The sequence below is a fragment of the Dipodomys ordii genome, unplaced genomic scaffold (assembly GCF_000151885.1).
Source record: "Dipodomys ordii isolate 6190 unplaced genomic scaffold, Dord_2.0 Scaffold2, whole genome shotgun sequence".
NCBI classification, from domain to species: domain Eukaryota; kingdom Metazoa; phylum Chordata; class Mammalia; order Rodentia; family Heteromyidae; genus Dipodomys; species Dipodomys ordii.
The window spans coordinates 29,314,226-29,329,247 of record NW_012267218.1 but is presented as its reverse complement, the minus strand read 5'-3'; the positions used below and the strand labels follow the sequence as shown (position 1 = coordinate 29,329,247).

Here is a 15,022-nt window from a genome sequence, read left to right as displayed (position 1 = left end):
TGTTCAACCTAGTACAAAGTAAAAGAATAGTATCAGCACTTAAAAATATAAAACATCACCTATGATTATACAAATAAAAAATTATTAAAAATCAATGTGAGCTCATGTCACTATGTCTTTCCTGTAATACTAGCAACTCAGGAGGCTGAGATCTGAGGATTGTGGTTCAAAGCCAGCCCCAGAAAGAAAGTTTTTGAGACTCTTATCTCCGGTTGACCATCAAAACTCTGGAAGTGGAGCTGTAGTTCAAGTGTTACAGAGCCAGTCTTGAGCATAAAAACTTACGAACAAGCCCCAGAATTGGCATTAACAAGAACCTTTCAATTGTGTTTTAGAATCCATGAAAGAGTTCATATTATTGGATGCAAGTGTGCAATGTGTCAACTTCTGTCCTATAATCAAATTATATATATATATATATATATATATATATATATATATATATATATATATATATATATATATATATATATATATTTTGTCAGTCGTGGGGCTTGAACTCTGGGCTTGGGCACTGTCCCCGCGCTCTTCAGCTCAAGGTGAGCGCTCTTACCACTTTGAGCCACAGCACCACTTCCTCAAAGTATATTCTTGCTTTTGTATTATTGGCCTAAATGCTCTGTACTTGATAGGCAGTCGCTCTACCGCCTGAGCCATACCCTATCTTCTTGCATGTCTGCCCAGGACTAGCCTCAGACTATGATCTTCCTACCTAGGACGTTCACATAGCTTGCATTACATTCATATACCACCATATCCATCTTGTTTGTTGAGATAGAGTCTCAGTAACTTAAAAACAGAGTAGCTTAAAAACACAATCCTACTGATCTTTACTTCTGAAGTAGTTAGGATTATAGGTATGTGCCACCAAAGAAGGGAGTTATTTTACAAGGCTTATTTTGTAACTTGTTTCTTATTTATTTCATGATATAAATGTTGTATCTATAACACAATTCTATGAGCTATCCTTGCTTCATGAAAGTAAATTTATTACATAAATTATATTATTATCCTCAGTGCTATACAAAAAGGTCTCTCTAAAATTTCTTCATTTTAGTGAGACTCATTTTGTGCTGATATAACAATACCTAAGACTGGTAACTTATGTAATACCAAGAATTGTTCTTACAGTTCTAGAGGATAGGAAAGACCAAGCAAGGTCAGATGGCCTATATTGGGCAAAGGACTTCTTGTGGTGTCATCTCATGGAAGAAGTGGAAAATCCAAGAGAGAAATACTGAGATTGAATTTATACCCTCTATTCTTTGTAAATGTTAGCATTAATCCATTCATGAAAGTAGAACATTCCAGTTCCTAGCTTCCATCCTCAGTGTATTTTTAATTGAGTAGAACAGCAGCAGAGAGGAGGATAATGGACAGTATGAGAGATTTTGCATTTCTGACTTCCAAAAATACTGTGTATGGTACTGTTTGAGGGACCACACATTATTAAATGCTGAATTATTGGACTACAACAATTTTTATCTATAAAGTCTTAATTCCCTCACCCTCAAATGTACTTCTATTTTCAATTCATGACAGTTTACATCATCACTATCTAATGTTGTGGTTACTTGTTTATATGCTTTAATATTCTATATTGCATTTATATCCTCCTTAAGAACTTAGGTCATATTTATTTTATAATGCTTAGTGCAGATACTTAGTTGTTTTAATAAACATTAGAGGGTGGTAAGATGATGGTGATTTTTATAAGCACTTATACTAACAAATTATTTATAGTTGAATAATTTAATTTAAATAAATGAATAATTTGATTCACTGTAATAGTGCTTGCAAACATACTTTTTTTTGGTCAGTCATGAGGCTTAAACTCGGGGCTTGGGTGCTGTCCCTCAGCATTTCAGCTCAAGGCGAGCAATCTATCACTTGAGCCACAGCACCACGTCCGGTTTCCTGGTGGTTTATTGGAGATAAGAGCCTCATGGACATTCCTGCCCAGACTGGCTTTGAACCACAATCCTTAGATCTCAGCCTCCTGAGCAGCTAAGATTACAGGCATGAGCCACCAGCACCCGGCTTCAAACATGCTTTATTAAATATAAAGTAACATAAAGTGAAATTACTTTGGATATCCCAGAGTGAAAAGAAATATACCCCACAATTCTTTTTTTTTTCTTTTTGTCAGTCATGGGGCTTGAACTCAGGCACTGTCCCTGAGCCTTTTTGTATTCAAGGCTAGAGCTCTACCACTTTGAGCCACTGCACCAATTCTGGTTTTCCAGTGGTTAATTGGAGCTAAGAGTCTCATGGGGACTTTTCTGCCCAGTCTGGCTTCACACCACTATCTTCAGATCTCAACTTCCTGAGGAGCTAGTATTACAGGCATGAGCTACCAGCATGAGTAATTGATGCTATATGATTTAAAGGAATACTGTGCTTAGTGAAAATTCTAGATTTATTCAATAAATTGCCAGATTTGTTATATAAAACTAGCAGGTCTTAGTATTGTTAACATTATCATTCTAATCACTTTGCTTCTCAAATTATAATCAATTAGCCATCAAATGATAAAAGCCAGAGAATATTCCTAATAGAACATTTTAAGAGCTTTATAATTGCCTATTGCAGTTTTGGCCCTGAAGTACTTTCTTTTTTTTTTTTTTTTTTGGGTCCATCATGGGGCTTGAACTCTGGGCCTGGGTGCTGTCCCTGTCCCTGTGCTCTAAAGCTTAAGGTGAGCACTCTACTGCTTGAGCCACAGCACCACTTCTGGTTTCCTGGTGGTTTATTAGAGAGAAGAGTCTCATGGTCTTTCCTGCCCAGGCTGTCTTGGAACCACAATCTTCGAATCTCAGCCTCCTGAGTTAGGATTACAGGCATGAGCCACTGGCTCCCAGCCTGAAGTACATTTTTATTCAATTCTGACTGCCAAAATAAAAGCAAATTTTGGAGAACTAACACTTACATTAAAGGTTAGAGAATGAGACTTAAATTTTTTAATGAAATCCTGAATTCCATGAAGATGGCCAAAGAATGATTAATTAATCATTTTCAGATATATGAAAGTTTAAGTAACTGTAATCAACTCTTTTCTTTTGAAATTGTAGCTAGGATATTTCATAGTAATAAAGTACAAGATATGTTTAGGTTGCTTTAGAAATACAAATGTTGCAGAATATTTCAATCATAGAACATTTGGAAAAATATTCTTATGTAACTAAAACCTTACAAAAATTTTAAATGGTATAATTTTTGTTCTGTAGATGAAAATAAGGTCGTGTTATCAGATCAAAGTAAAACAGTTCTCGTTCCCAAGTAAAATCAGGACTTTGAGTCTTTGAAGACTCTTTACTCAGTTTTACACTGCTTTCTCACTGTTTCATTTTTATTTTGCTAATTGGTTTAAGTGTGGGCTGGAATTAACAATGATCTCTTAAATACATTTCTAAGTTTAAATTGCTTATGATCATCAAAGGATCTGTTAGTAATTGAGCTCTCTAATCACTTTACCAATGCCTTGTTTTTACTTTAAAACTTTTGTTAATAAGCTTTTTATTGTGAAAATACTGTAAAGAGGGGTTACAATCACATGATCAAGATATTAAGTACATTTCTTATCCAACATTGTTGCCTCCTCCTTTGTTTTTCCCCTACCATCCCTTCCCCCCCACCTGTACAACTACATACCAGCCGCTGCCTCCCACCCCCTCCCCCACTGCCCCCCCAACCCCGGCCTAAATTGTAAAGTTCGTTTTTCCACATGGCATCTTGTACATTTCATTGTTGCAATGAATCCACCTGTATCCCTATTTAAACAGTTTGTTTTTTCCCTTCTGCTCCCCAAATTATACTAACATCAAATGCAGTGAAAATGAGTTAAACCATGGGGGAGGGACATACAAAGCAACAACAACAACAAAAATCACATGGTACCTTATAAATACATTAGAAACAATAGCAAGAAAGAAAAAAACCACTTGTGTCCTTATCTTGGGGTTCATTTCGCTTAACATCATCTTATCTGACCTTTTCTGCTTGTCTCAGATATATACTACTTATTGCAAATAAGGAAAACCATAGGACCTATGTTTCTTTGCACCTGTCTTACTTCACTTAATATTTTTTTTTCTTCAAAACTTCTTAAGAAGCAGAATCTAAAATCTAAATCTAGTCAGCTCTTGGGTACTGTATGAATTAGACTTTAGAACATAAATGTTACTGTTTTAAACATTTTTGTGCATTATCTCATTGGAATCTTAGAATTTATGGGAGATTCACTAAAGCTAAAATGTACAAAAGATCAAACAGCTAACGTTAGCTTTTGACATGGTTAAATTGCTCAAATGTAAATGATTTATTCTGATTTGACTTTCAGTGCATTTTTTTCTAATCCATTACACTAAATATCATTATAAAAATATCAGCCAGAATTACTAATTTGTGTACCAATTGGTGAATATTTTAACAATTTTTTAAACAGTTATTCTCATGTGAAGAAAGTTGAATGGCCTTTGTTGAATATATTTATAGTGAAACATTTATTGCAGTTCCTTGTCCTTTCTATTTCCTTTTAGGCCTGTTTGTGGAATCAGAGGAAAAACTCTCATAATTAACCTACCAGGTAGCAAGAAAGGATCTCAGGTAAGCATTCTTGACAATTTATATGGTTTATTCATGAGACTTTAAACCAACTATGAGAATAGCCAAGCAAAAGTTCACATTCCATATGTCTGGTCGTGGGGTCTGAACTCTGGGCCTGGGCACTGTCCCTCAGCTCTTCAGCTCAAGGCTAGCGCTCTACCACTTGAGCCACAGCACCACTTCTGGCTTTTTTCTTTCGCTTATGGGGTGCTGAGGAATCGAACCCAGGGCCTCATGAATGCAAGGCAAGCGCTGAGCCACCTTCCCAGCCCCATGCTTACATGTACAGAGGGGTTACAATTACATGAGTACATTTCCTTTCATGCATTGTTACTCCGTTTTTCCCCTACCATCCTTTCCCTTCCTACCTCCCCAGTCCCTGGCCACCCCCCTCCCCCTTCCACCTCCACCCAAAGTTGTAAATTTTGTTTTCAACATAATGTCTTGTACATCTCATTGCTACAATGGGCAACCTGTATCCTTATTTCAGTAGTTTGTTATTTCCTTCCTCTCCCCAAATTAGAAAAATGTGTATACAAGATGCAGGGTACCAACATCAAATGCAATGAAAACAGGGTTATACCGTGGGGGAAAAACATACAAAAGAAACAAAAAAAAATCACATAGTACATTTTAAGTACATTAAAAACAACAGCAAGAAAGATAAAACCTCTTGTGTCCCTATCTAGGGTTCATTTCACTTAGCATCATCTTACAGGGTCATATGTACATAGCTTTTGACCTTTTCGGCTTGTCCTAGCCATTACTAGTTATTGCAAATAAGGGAAACCATGGGACTTATGTTTCTTTGGACATGGCTTACTTCACTTAAAATAAATTTTTTCCAAGTTTTTCCATTTCCTAACAAATGGAGCGGTATGACTGCTCACTTCTGACACTAATTGCGAATCATGCTAAGATTTAGTTAAGTAATTCACTAGAAAGACTCACTGAACCCACTTGTACCTCAGTCTTAGAGTTTATTAAGAAAAAGGATACAGATTAAATTAGTCAAGAGAAGTATGTTAGACAGGATGGCAAGCATGCAGTTTTCATTATCCTCTTTACCTGAATGCATGAATATATTACTCTCCTGGCATCAATGTTTGAAATACACATGGAATATCACCAATCAGAGAAACTCACTCATGTTTTTTATGTCCTATTTTTTTTTCTGTCAAGGAGTTAGGGCCTGGGCACTGTCCCTGAGCTCTTTTGCTCAAATTTAGCACTCTACTACTTTGAGCCACAGTTTCACTTCCAGTTTTTGAGTGATTAATTAGAGGTAAGAGTCTCATGGGGACTTTTCTGCAGACGCTGGCTTTTAACTGTGCAGATACTGGCTTTTAACTGTGATCCTCAGATCTCAGCTTCTTGAGTAGCTACAATTACAGGTGTGAGCCACTAGCACTTGGGTTGATGTCTATTTTTTTAAGCTCATCACATACTCTTTATGTGTCTAATCTTTAGTTCTTATCCCTTCCAAGAGGTTGGACTGATACCTTTAGTCTCAAACAACTTCAAGAGATAAAAGTAGTACCCATGTAGACCAAAGCCCTCTCTGTAAATGACATTGTTAGAACACCTAGTAGTCACAGACTTCTATCAAAAAAGAATCTTTGTCAGGCATGAAATTCTAATGACCTGTCATATCCTCCTAGCTGAGGCAATATGGAGCCAACATACAGTTAAAGACACAGCCAATTTATCTGTGAAGACACTATATACATTTCTATATATTTGTAGCAATTTAGTAATTTCACAGTTGATACACTGTTCTTTGTAGATAGAGTTAAACTTCTCTTACTTAGGAATCACCCTTCTTCTAACACTCACACTTGTATCCCAATTATTGAGAGTATGATACCAAGTAGAAAGTAAGGTGAGATGACATGGGCAAAATAAAGAAAAAGTACTCATGTAGGTAGAAATTATAAGCCAGGTGCAGGTGCCTCACACCTGTAATTATAGCTGTTCAGAAGGTTGAGACCTAGATCATTGCAGTTTGAAGCCAGTCTGTGCAGAAATGTCTGCAATACTCCATCTCTAAACAACCAGCAAAAAAAACAGACAATCAAACTGAGGAAGTATGAAGCCCTGAAATCAAACCCTGGTACCAACCAAAAGAAAAGTAAAAAGGAGAGATGGAGAGAAGAGGAGAGGAGGGAAGGTTGACAGAGAATGATGACATTGGTAAAAATTCATTGTATCCATATAGTACTTTGTTGAATAGCAACTTCTTTGCACAATTACTTAAAAGATAATTAATTAATTAATTAGAAATAATCATGCCATCATTCTTTCCCATACCCTCAAAGTTAAATATGATCACAAACTCATTAAGATATATAAGACAGTATTTTATACCTTTATTTACCTCCACTGAAGATAACAAATGTTTCAATTATCCATGGATCCTCTGTCAAATTATTACTCTAAGAATGAAAGTGCTAGGACCTGTTGTTTCCTCTAGGAGCTACTAGCATTGATCTGATTTGCTAGTTGTGTGCAGGTCCTTCCCCCTGTAGCCTTCTACGAGCATTGGCTTATTTACAAACAGAACCATTCTTGGCTTGGCATTTTAATGCTAAGGTAAGCCTTCCTTTACATAGCTACAGCCTACCAGTATCTGTGATATATGTTATGGACCCAGGTAGCCATATCAAAAATTGTGATTCTATTCAACTTCCAGTCTTAAGTGGGAGTTCTTTTTAATAGATACTTATATATCCTTCTCTAATATAGTCATGTCTTTAACAGATTGGTTTTTCATTGCTTTCTGCCTGTTAGACATTGTCAGCAAAAATCTAAAAAGGCAAGAATTGTGCAGTTCAGACCTTTGGACTGATTTGAATTCTTCAGTCAGCTACATAATTGGAGCACCCTAATGACTGGTCTCACTTATGATACCAACTGTAAATCGGGATTCCTAAAATGTACTCTTGTGTTTAATAACTCACTAGGATTCATAAATGGTATAACTGAAAATGGTTATACTCACGGTTGAATGAGATACAGATTAACAGCAGCTAACAGAAAAAGTGCATAGATTTGAACATAAGAGAGATAACAAACAAGGAACTTTCACTATTCCTCTTTCTAGCATCATTTACTTGTTATCCTTCTGGCGTAGATGTATGTCATGATACATACAGACTTTTGCCAGCTAGGAATACTATCCTGTGCTTTTGGTGACCAGAATTTTTAGAATTCTTGGTGGCTAAAAGGAACGTAAACATTTAGGCATGACATTCTGAAAATCTGAACAGTACTACCCAAAAGCTGATAGTAAAAGCTAGGACTCCCTAGCTTTTACTCATTCCCAAGGTTAAATTCTTTATTACAAAATATTTGAACAGTAAACTGATAAGACATACAAAGAGACAATAAAAGTATTCTAATAAGCCTCCAAAATTTTAAAGATATTTTTTCATACCTTACATTTTAAGGGTTACTTTAAATATGAAATATGAATGAACAGACAATTATGAAACTAATACTACTGGTGTCAGTCTGAACCAATACAAATATCTTTCCCAAATATATCTGGCTCTGTGTTCTAGTTATATAAGTTCTTGCTTATTCTCTTTGATAATGCACTATAGGTTATAGTAGCACTTGAGCAGACGATTGTATTGACTTTTCTGTATGAGCTTATATGACTTTTTTATGAACTCATATCTATCTTTAAGTATTGTACAACATTATACAGTAGTTAGACTTGTTATACTTATTTCATGATGGTACTCAGAAGTTTGGTTTCTGAAGAAAATTATCTGGTCCTCAAATGAGTTATTCATTCTCGTGTCTTACTGTAATTAAAAATGTGAAAATTTTTTCCTGCCTTTTCCATGTTTCTAATAAAGCATCTCTGAACTCCAAAGTTATTTCCAAATTTTACTTTATTTATTTATTTTGGCATACAGGAGTTTATACTCAGGGCCTTGTGCTTGCTAGGTAGGTGTTCTACCATGTGAGCCATGCCCCAGCTCTCTTTTGCTTTAGTTAATTTTCCAGTAGTGTCTTATGTTTTTGTACAAGTCAAGCTCAGATTGCAATCTTCCTACTTTTGCTTACAAACATAAGTATAATTACATGCATACTTCACCATGCATACTTATTCGATGAATTATGATCTGAATAACTAGACTCCAGCAATAATAATTCCAATCTCTGACTTGAAAGTAACTGGAATTACAGGCATATCCCACCATGCCCAACCTCATTCTCACTTTGTGTGTGTGTGTGTGTGTGTGTGTAAAACAGACTGTGTCTTGGCACAGTGTCTGTTATCCCAACTACTCAGGAAGTAGAAGCAGTAGGATTTCATACTGTTGCTGGCTTGGGAAAAACAAATGAAAATCAAAGAATAAGGGTATGACTTAAGTAGTAATTTTTTCCAGAAAGTTCTAAGCCTTGAATTTAATCCTCAGTACTGCCCAAAAAAGAATAAAGAAAATGTTGCACTGGGCATGGTGGTTCACACCTATAATCTCAGCTGCTTAGGAGGTATAGATAGGAAGATCACAGTCCATGGTTGGCCTAGGCAAAAACCCCATACCCTGTCTAAAAAATAAAACCAAAAAGAGCATGTCTTAAGTTGTAGAGCTCTTGCCTAAGTAAGCAGAAGGCCCTGAGTTCAAACCCCAGTACCAATAAAATAATAATAATATGTGCTCATTTAGTACTGTAGTTTTCTAGCATATGGAGAATATTGCTTGCCATCTTGCTTCATATTTCACTTGCAAAGACAATGCATGAAATACGCATCCTCATGATTAATGGAAGGAAATACAAATCAAAAATCAGTAATCAGTTTCATTGCCAGCATTTTACATGTCTATAAATTGGCTTCATTTTCATTGTTTTTCTCTTGTGGACAGGAATGCTTTCAGTTTATACTGCCAGCTCTACCTCACGCCATTGACCTTTTACGTGATGCCATTGTAAAAGTAAAGGAGGTGCATGATGAACTTGAAGATTTACCTTCCCCGCCACCTCCTCTTTCCCCTCCTCCCACAACCAGTCCCCATAAGCAGACAGAAGACAAAGGGGTACAGTGTGAGGAAGAAGAAGAAGAAAAGAAAGACAGTGGTGTTGCTTCAACAGAAGATAGTTCTTCATCACATATAACTGCAGCAGCCATTGCTGCCAAGGTAAGCCTGCTGAGAGAAACTCAGAGGTCTTAGAGATCCAAAGGTAAATTATTGATTTCATCCCTCTCTCTATCTCATCCCTGTATAAGTTTAATAACTTCTTAGGAAATCCTAAAAAAGTAACTGAGATATCCATTAATCTCTATCACTGTGTCCTTTCCTGACAGATTTCTTGTAATAGTTGACATTTACTGTGTGGTTAAGGCACTACCTATTGAAATTAGAGCTGCAAGATAAACTGTGTGACATTTAAGAACTCTTTGATTTTTATCTTTTCTGTAGATATGTTAAGTTTATAATAGTTATATAGTCAAAACATGAAAATTTCTGAAATTCTTAGATGAACAAAAATCCTCAATTTAAAAGACTTCAGATAATTCAAGAAATTAATTAGTAAAAATTAATTAAATTATTTTTAAAAACAAAGACTTAAATTAGTCATTGAATTTTATTTAAAGTACTTACTCAAATATTACTAAACAGAAATTACACTAGCGGTATAAGGAATTAGATATGTTTGATTTTTTAATGATGTAATAATATTAATAAAAAAATACTAAAGTATTTTAAATTGTTTTTAGACAGTTCTGGAAATTAATATGGTACCATAATGTGTTTGAATAAATTTAATTAATTTTTCAGCCTGTATGCTATCAACAAATTAATTATTGTATGTAGTAATTTATAGAGATTTATAGATCACATATTCTGGCTATCAGCACAATAAGGTTTTTATTGAGAACATATGGATTGAAGTCATAGATAATTCATTTTGTATGTTGACTTAGGAACCAGTGTATGGTTCTTTCGCTGAAGACTGAATGACTTTGCCTCTAGATCATTCAACGATCCATGGAGTCTTAACATTAATAAGATTTTAAACCATGATTTTTTTTTAATGGAACCAGTTGGTGAAATAGGTTCATTCTAAAAATCATTGTATGTTCTTTCTCTTTTACTTTCAGTTAAAAGAGTAAAAAAGCACCATTGATTTTAGTCTTAAGGAAAAAGCTTATGACATTTAAAATCAAAGCTGATTTTTTTCATTGTACATTTAGAAAGTTTTGGCATTTCATTATTCCTTTGTTTTCACTGTTTTCCTTTTTAGTCATTTTGTTTGTATAGTTTCATGTTTTCCTGTCACTATATTCATAACTGCTATGTGTTGTGCATTAGAAGCATCCATTCTGCACCAGTCCTGCTGTTATAATGGCACATGGTGGGCAGCTCATTCCTGGTCTCATCAATTATTCCCATCATGCAACAGGCAGTACAGATGAACCGGTAAGACAAAAGCGTTTACATTAATGATTATGCAGATATACATCCTACTTCCTCTCTTTGGAGGTAGACTATTTCATAGAGATGGATCTTCACCCAATGCTTTGTTGGGAAAGTGTAAGTACCACTGAGCATATTCCATCCAGAAATTTAACAATTTCTCTTATACCTAAAGAGTTCTGCTATCATTCGGATTCTATTATTTGTAGCACTAAATTTTCATCACTTGACTTTCTACAAACTTGCTATGCCAGAAGTTTTGTTTCTGCTAGCAATTTCATTGAATATCTTTAAATAAATTGTATAGATTAATTTATAAAACTCTTAACAGAATCATTTTGCTTCTTATACCTAGACAGATTGGTCAAGTTAACATTTAACTTATATTAACCTTGTTTTTTTATTTTTCTCATGGTATTTCATCTCATGTTCATTTGTTCTGTTTTCATTTTGACCATTTAGAAAGTTAAATCTTCATGTAAATTCTGTGATTGTTAATCTTTAGATACAAATTCTTAATGATGCTTACTAGTTCTTTAATTTTGCAAAACAGGCATGGTAGTGTATGCTTATAATCCAAGCATTTAGAAGGCTTCGTCAAGCAGAACTTGAGCTTGAGGCCAGCCTGGTCCAAAGAGACTTTGAGGCTACCCCAACCTATATAATTAAACTCTATCTTTAAAAAAAAAAAAAAAGCTGGGCTTAGTGGCTCATATCTGTAATCCTACCTACTCAGGAGGCTTAGATCTGAGGATCACGGTTCAAAGCCAGCCTGGGTAGGAAAGGCCATGAGACTCATATCTCCAGTAAACCACTCAGAAAACCGGAAGTGGTCCTGTGGCTCAAGTAGTAGAGCACTTGAAGAGAAGAAAAAAGTTTGTACCAAACTAGGTTAGAAAAGAGTAAATTGTTTAGTGTTTATCATTAAACAGTGATAATTTAAATACTAGTTGCAAAATAACATCAGTTTCAGTCCAATATGTACATAAAATGAAGAGGGGACAGAAAATAAAAACAAGTAATAATGTGAAATTTGACTCAAATACTTAGGGGAAAAAAGGACACCAAAATATGGAGAAAACGTGGAAAAATTCCAACAATTTAGCCTTGGTGGTTTACTGGGAAATACACTATCAAGTGAAGACTTTAATATGTAATCCACAAAATCATACCTGGCTAGAACTAAATAGTATATTATATGTAGTAGAATATTATGTGTGTATGTATAATGAAATATTAAATATATAGTTGAATTATTTTATATTCTTGAGCCATTCATCAGTTGTTGAGCATTTGGGCTTTTTCCATAACTTGTATAGGTGAGTATTGGAACAATGAAGGGGGTAAATAGGTACCTTTATTGTGTCCTGATTTTCAGTCTTTTAGGTGAATGTCCAAGACTGGTATACTTGAATAATAGATGTGTTCTGTTTTTAGTTTTTGGAGGAACCTTCATTCTGCCTTCCATAGTGATTGTACTAATTTTTATTTCCGCCAACAATGTGATGTACTTTCCTTGCCAACATTTGTTGTTCATGGTCTCTTGTTTGTTGTTGTTGGTTGTGGGGCTTGAACTCGGGGCCTGGATGCTCTCTCTGAGCCTCTTTATTTGCAAGTTTAGTGCTCTATCATTTGAGCCACAGCACCATTTCTGGTTTTTGAGTGGTTAATTAGAGAAAGTCTCATGGGGACTTTTCTGTCCCAGCTGCCTCTGAACTGCAGTCCTTAGATCTCAACCTCCTGAGTAGCTAAGATTATAGGCATAAGCCACCAGCAAGTGGCTTGTTGTTGACATTTTTAATGTCCATTCTAACTGGCATGAAATGGAATCTCAATATTGTTTTGATTTGCATTTCCTTTATGGCCAGAGATGTTGAGCATATCTTCATGTATTTCTTAGCCATTTTTACTTCTTAAAAGGTACTAATATACACATTCCTATACAAGCTTTTGTTTGAACATGTGTTTTCAATTCTATTGAAATTAAATTTTTTTTTTTTATTTTTTTTGGGGTCCGGTCGTGGGGCCTGAACTCTGGGCCTGGGCACTGTCCCTCAGCTCTTCAGCTCAAGGCTAGCGCTCAACCACTTGAGCCACAGCGCCACTTCCGGTTTTTTTCTTTTTGCTTATGTGGTGCTGAGGAATCGAACCCAGGACCTCATGCGTGCAAGGCAAGCACTCTACCACTGAGCCATCTTCCCAGCCCCTAAATTTATTTTTTATATAGAAGTATATTTTATTTAGGTAAGAGATGTAATGTGTTGTAAGAAAAAAAAGCAAAAAAATAAATATCTATGGAAGTAACTAGGAATAATAGATCTCTCTGAAAAAATTCTAAATATTAGTGTGATTTTTTTTTCAACATACAACTTCAGTCACCTTAACTATCAAACAAAGCAAACAGGTCAGGACAGATATTTGAGGCAAAAGTCACATTTAATATATTGGTAAATGAATGGATTTTCATGAAGTAAAAATGGAAAGAAGGTAACTTGATTAATTTCTGATGATTCCATCATTTGGAAAATTCCAACTAAAGAATGTAGTGGCATTGGAAGTTAGATCTATAGGTGTGCATAAGTAGATGATATTAAAACTTATTTTCAGGACACAAACTGACTACTCCAGCTAACAAATAGCATCTATTCTCCCTTTACAGTAACCTTGGCTGAAAAGTAGGTACTAAAAGTCACCTTCTTTCCAAGGAGGTTTCCCTCCAAACCATCGTCAGTACAGATATTTCTTATCCCAATCAAGATAAACTCCCAGTAGCATCCACAGAGGCCTTTGCTGAATCAATCTCTCCATAGTTCTTTTGAACCATGTCTCCCTTCCATTGCTCTCTCCCAGTTTTTCCCTCCCATCCCCACCCAAAAGATATCCAGTTCATTTTCCACATAGAGTGTTAGTTTATATGAGCATCTGCACATACTTATTGAGCCTTTGTCAACCACTCCTATGCATATCCTCCCTTGGCCTCAGTGTATCAGGTCCCAGTGTACACACACACACATACAGACACACACACACACACACACACACACGATGATATATATATATATATATATGATGTTGTTTTGTTTGTTTTAATCATTCAGTGTGTTTACTTGTAGATTTATAGGCATATTCTACTTAACACAAATGAGGAAAACCATGCAGTCTATGTTTCTTTGACTCTGGCTTACTTCACTTTTTTTTTTTTTTTGGGTCCGGTTGTGGAGCTTGAACTCTGGGCCTGGGTGTTGTCCCTCAGCTCTTCAGCTCAAGGCTAGCGCACTACCACTTGAGCCACAGCGCCACTTCCGACGTTTTTCTTTTTGCTTATGTGGTGCTGAGGAATCGAACCCAGGGCCTCAGGCATGAAAGGCAAGCGCTCTACCACTGAGCCACCTTCCCAGCCCCTCACTTCACTTTTTTTTCCAAGTTTTTCCATTTCCTTAATAATGACTTAATATCATTCTTTCTGATGGATGATTAGAATTCCATCGTGTAGATAAACTGCATTTTCTTGGTACATTCATCCACTGAGGGACATCTAGTTTGCTTCCGTATCTTGACTATGGTAAATGATCCTGCAATGAACATGGTTGTGCTTGTGGCTTTACTATGGCCTGGTTTGTGGTCCACTGGATAAATGCACAGGAGTGGCATTGCAGGGTCATAGGGTAGCTTTATGTTCAGTCTTCTAAGGAACTTCCATACTGCTTTCCAAAGTGGTTGAACAAGTTTACATTCCCACTAACAGTGTTATAAAGGTCCCTTTTGGCACATCCCTGCCAGTGTTTGCTATTGTTAGTTTTCCTGATAATGGCCATTCTAACTGCAGTGAGATATAATCTCAATTTTGTTTCAGTTTGCATTTCTTTTAGGCCAGAGATGTTGAACATTTCTTCATGTGTCTATTGGCCGTTCTTTTTTCTTCCTCTGAAAAGTCTCTCTTTAAGTCTTTGGCCCACTTATTGATTGGATTGTTGAGTTTT

At 35.8% G+C, this 15,022-nt stretch overlaps 1 protein-coding gene across 1 annotated transcript in view; it reads left to right on the top strand.

The window, feature by feature from the left end:
* Gphn (gephyrin) overlaps positions 1-15,022 on the top strand; it is a 397,524-nt gene that overhangs the window by 200,974 nt on the left and 181,528 nt on the right. The window contains exons 6-8 of the mRNA XM_013016472.1: positions 4,539-4,605; positions 9,489-9,761; positions 10,938-11,045. Coding sequence (XP_012871926.1) covers positions 4,539-4,605; positions 9,489-9,761; positions 10,938-11,045 — 448 coding nt within the window. The remainder of the gene's footprint in view (positions 1-4,538; positions 4,606-9,488; positions 9,762-10,937; positions 11,046-15,022) is intronic.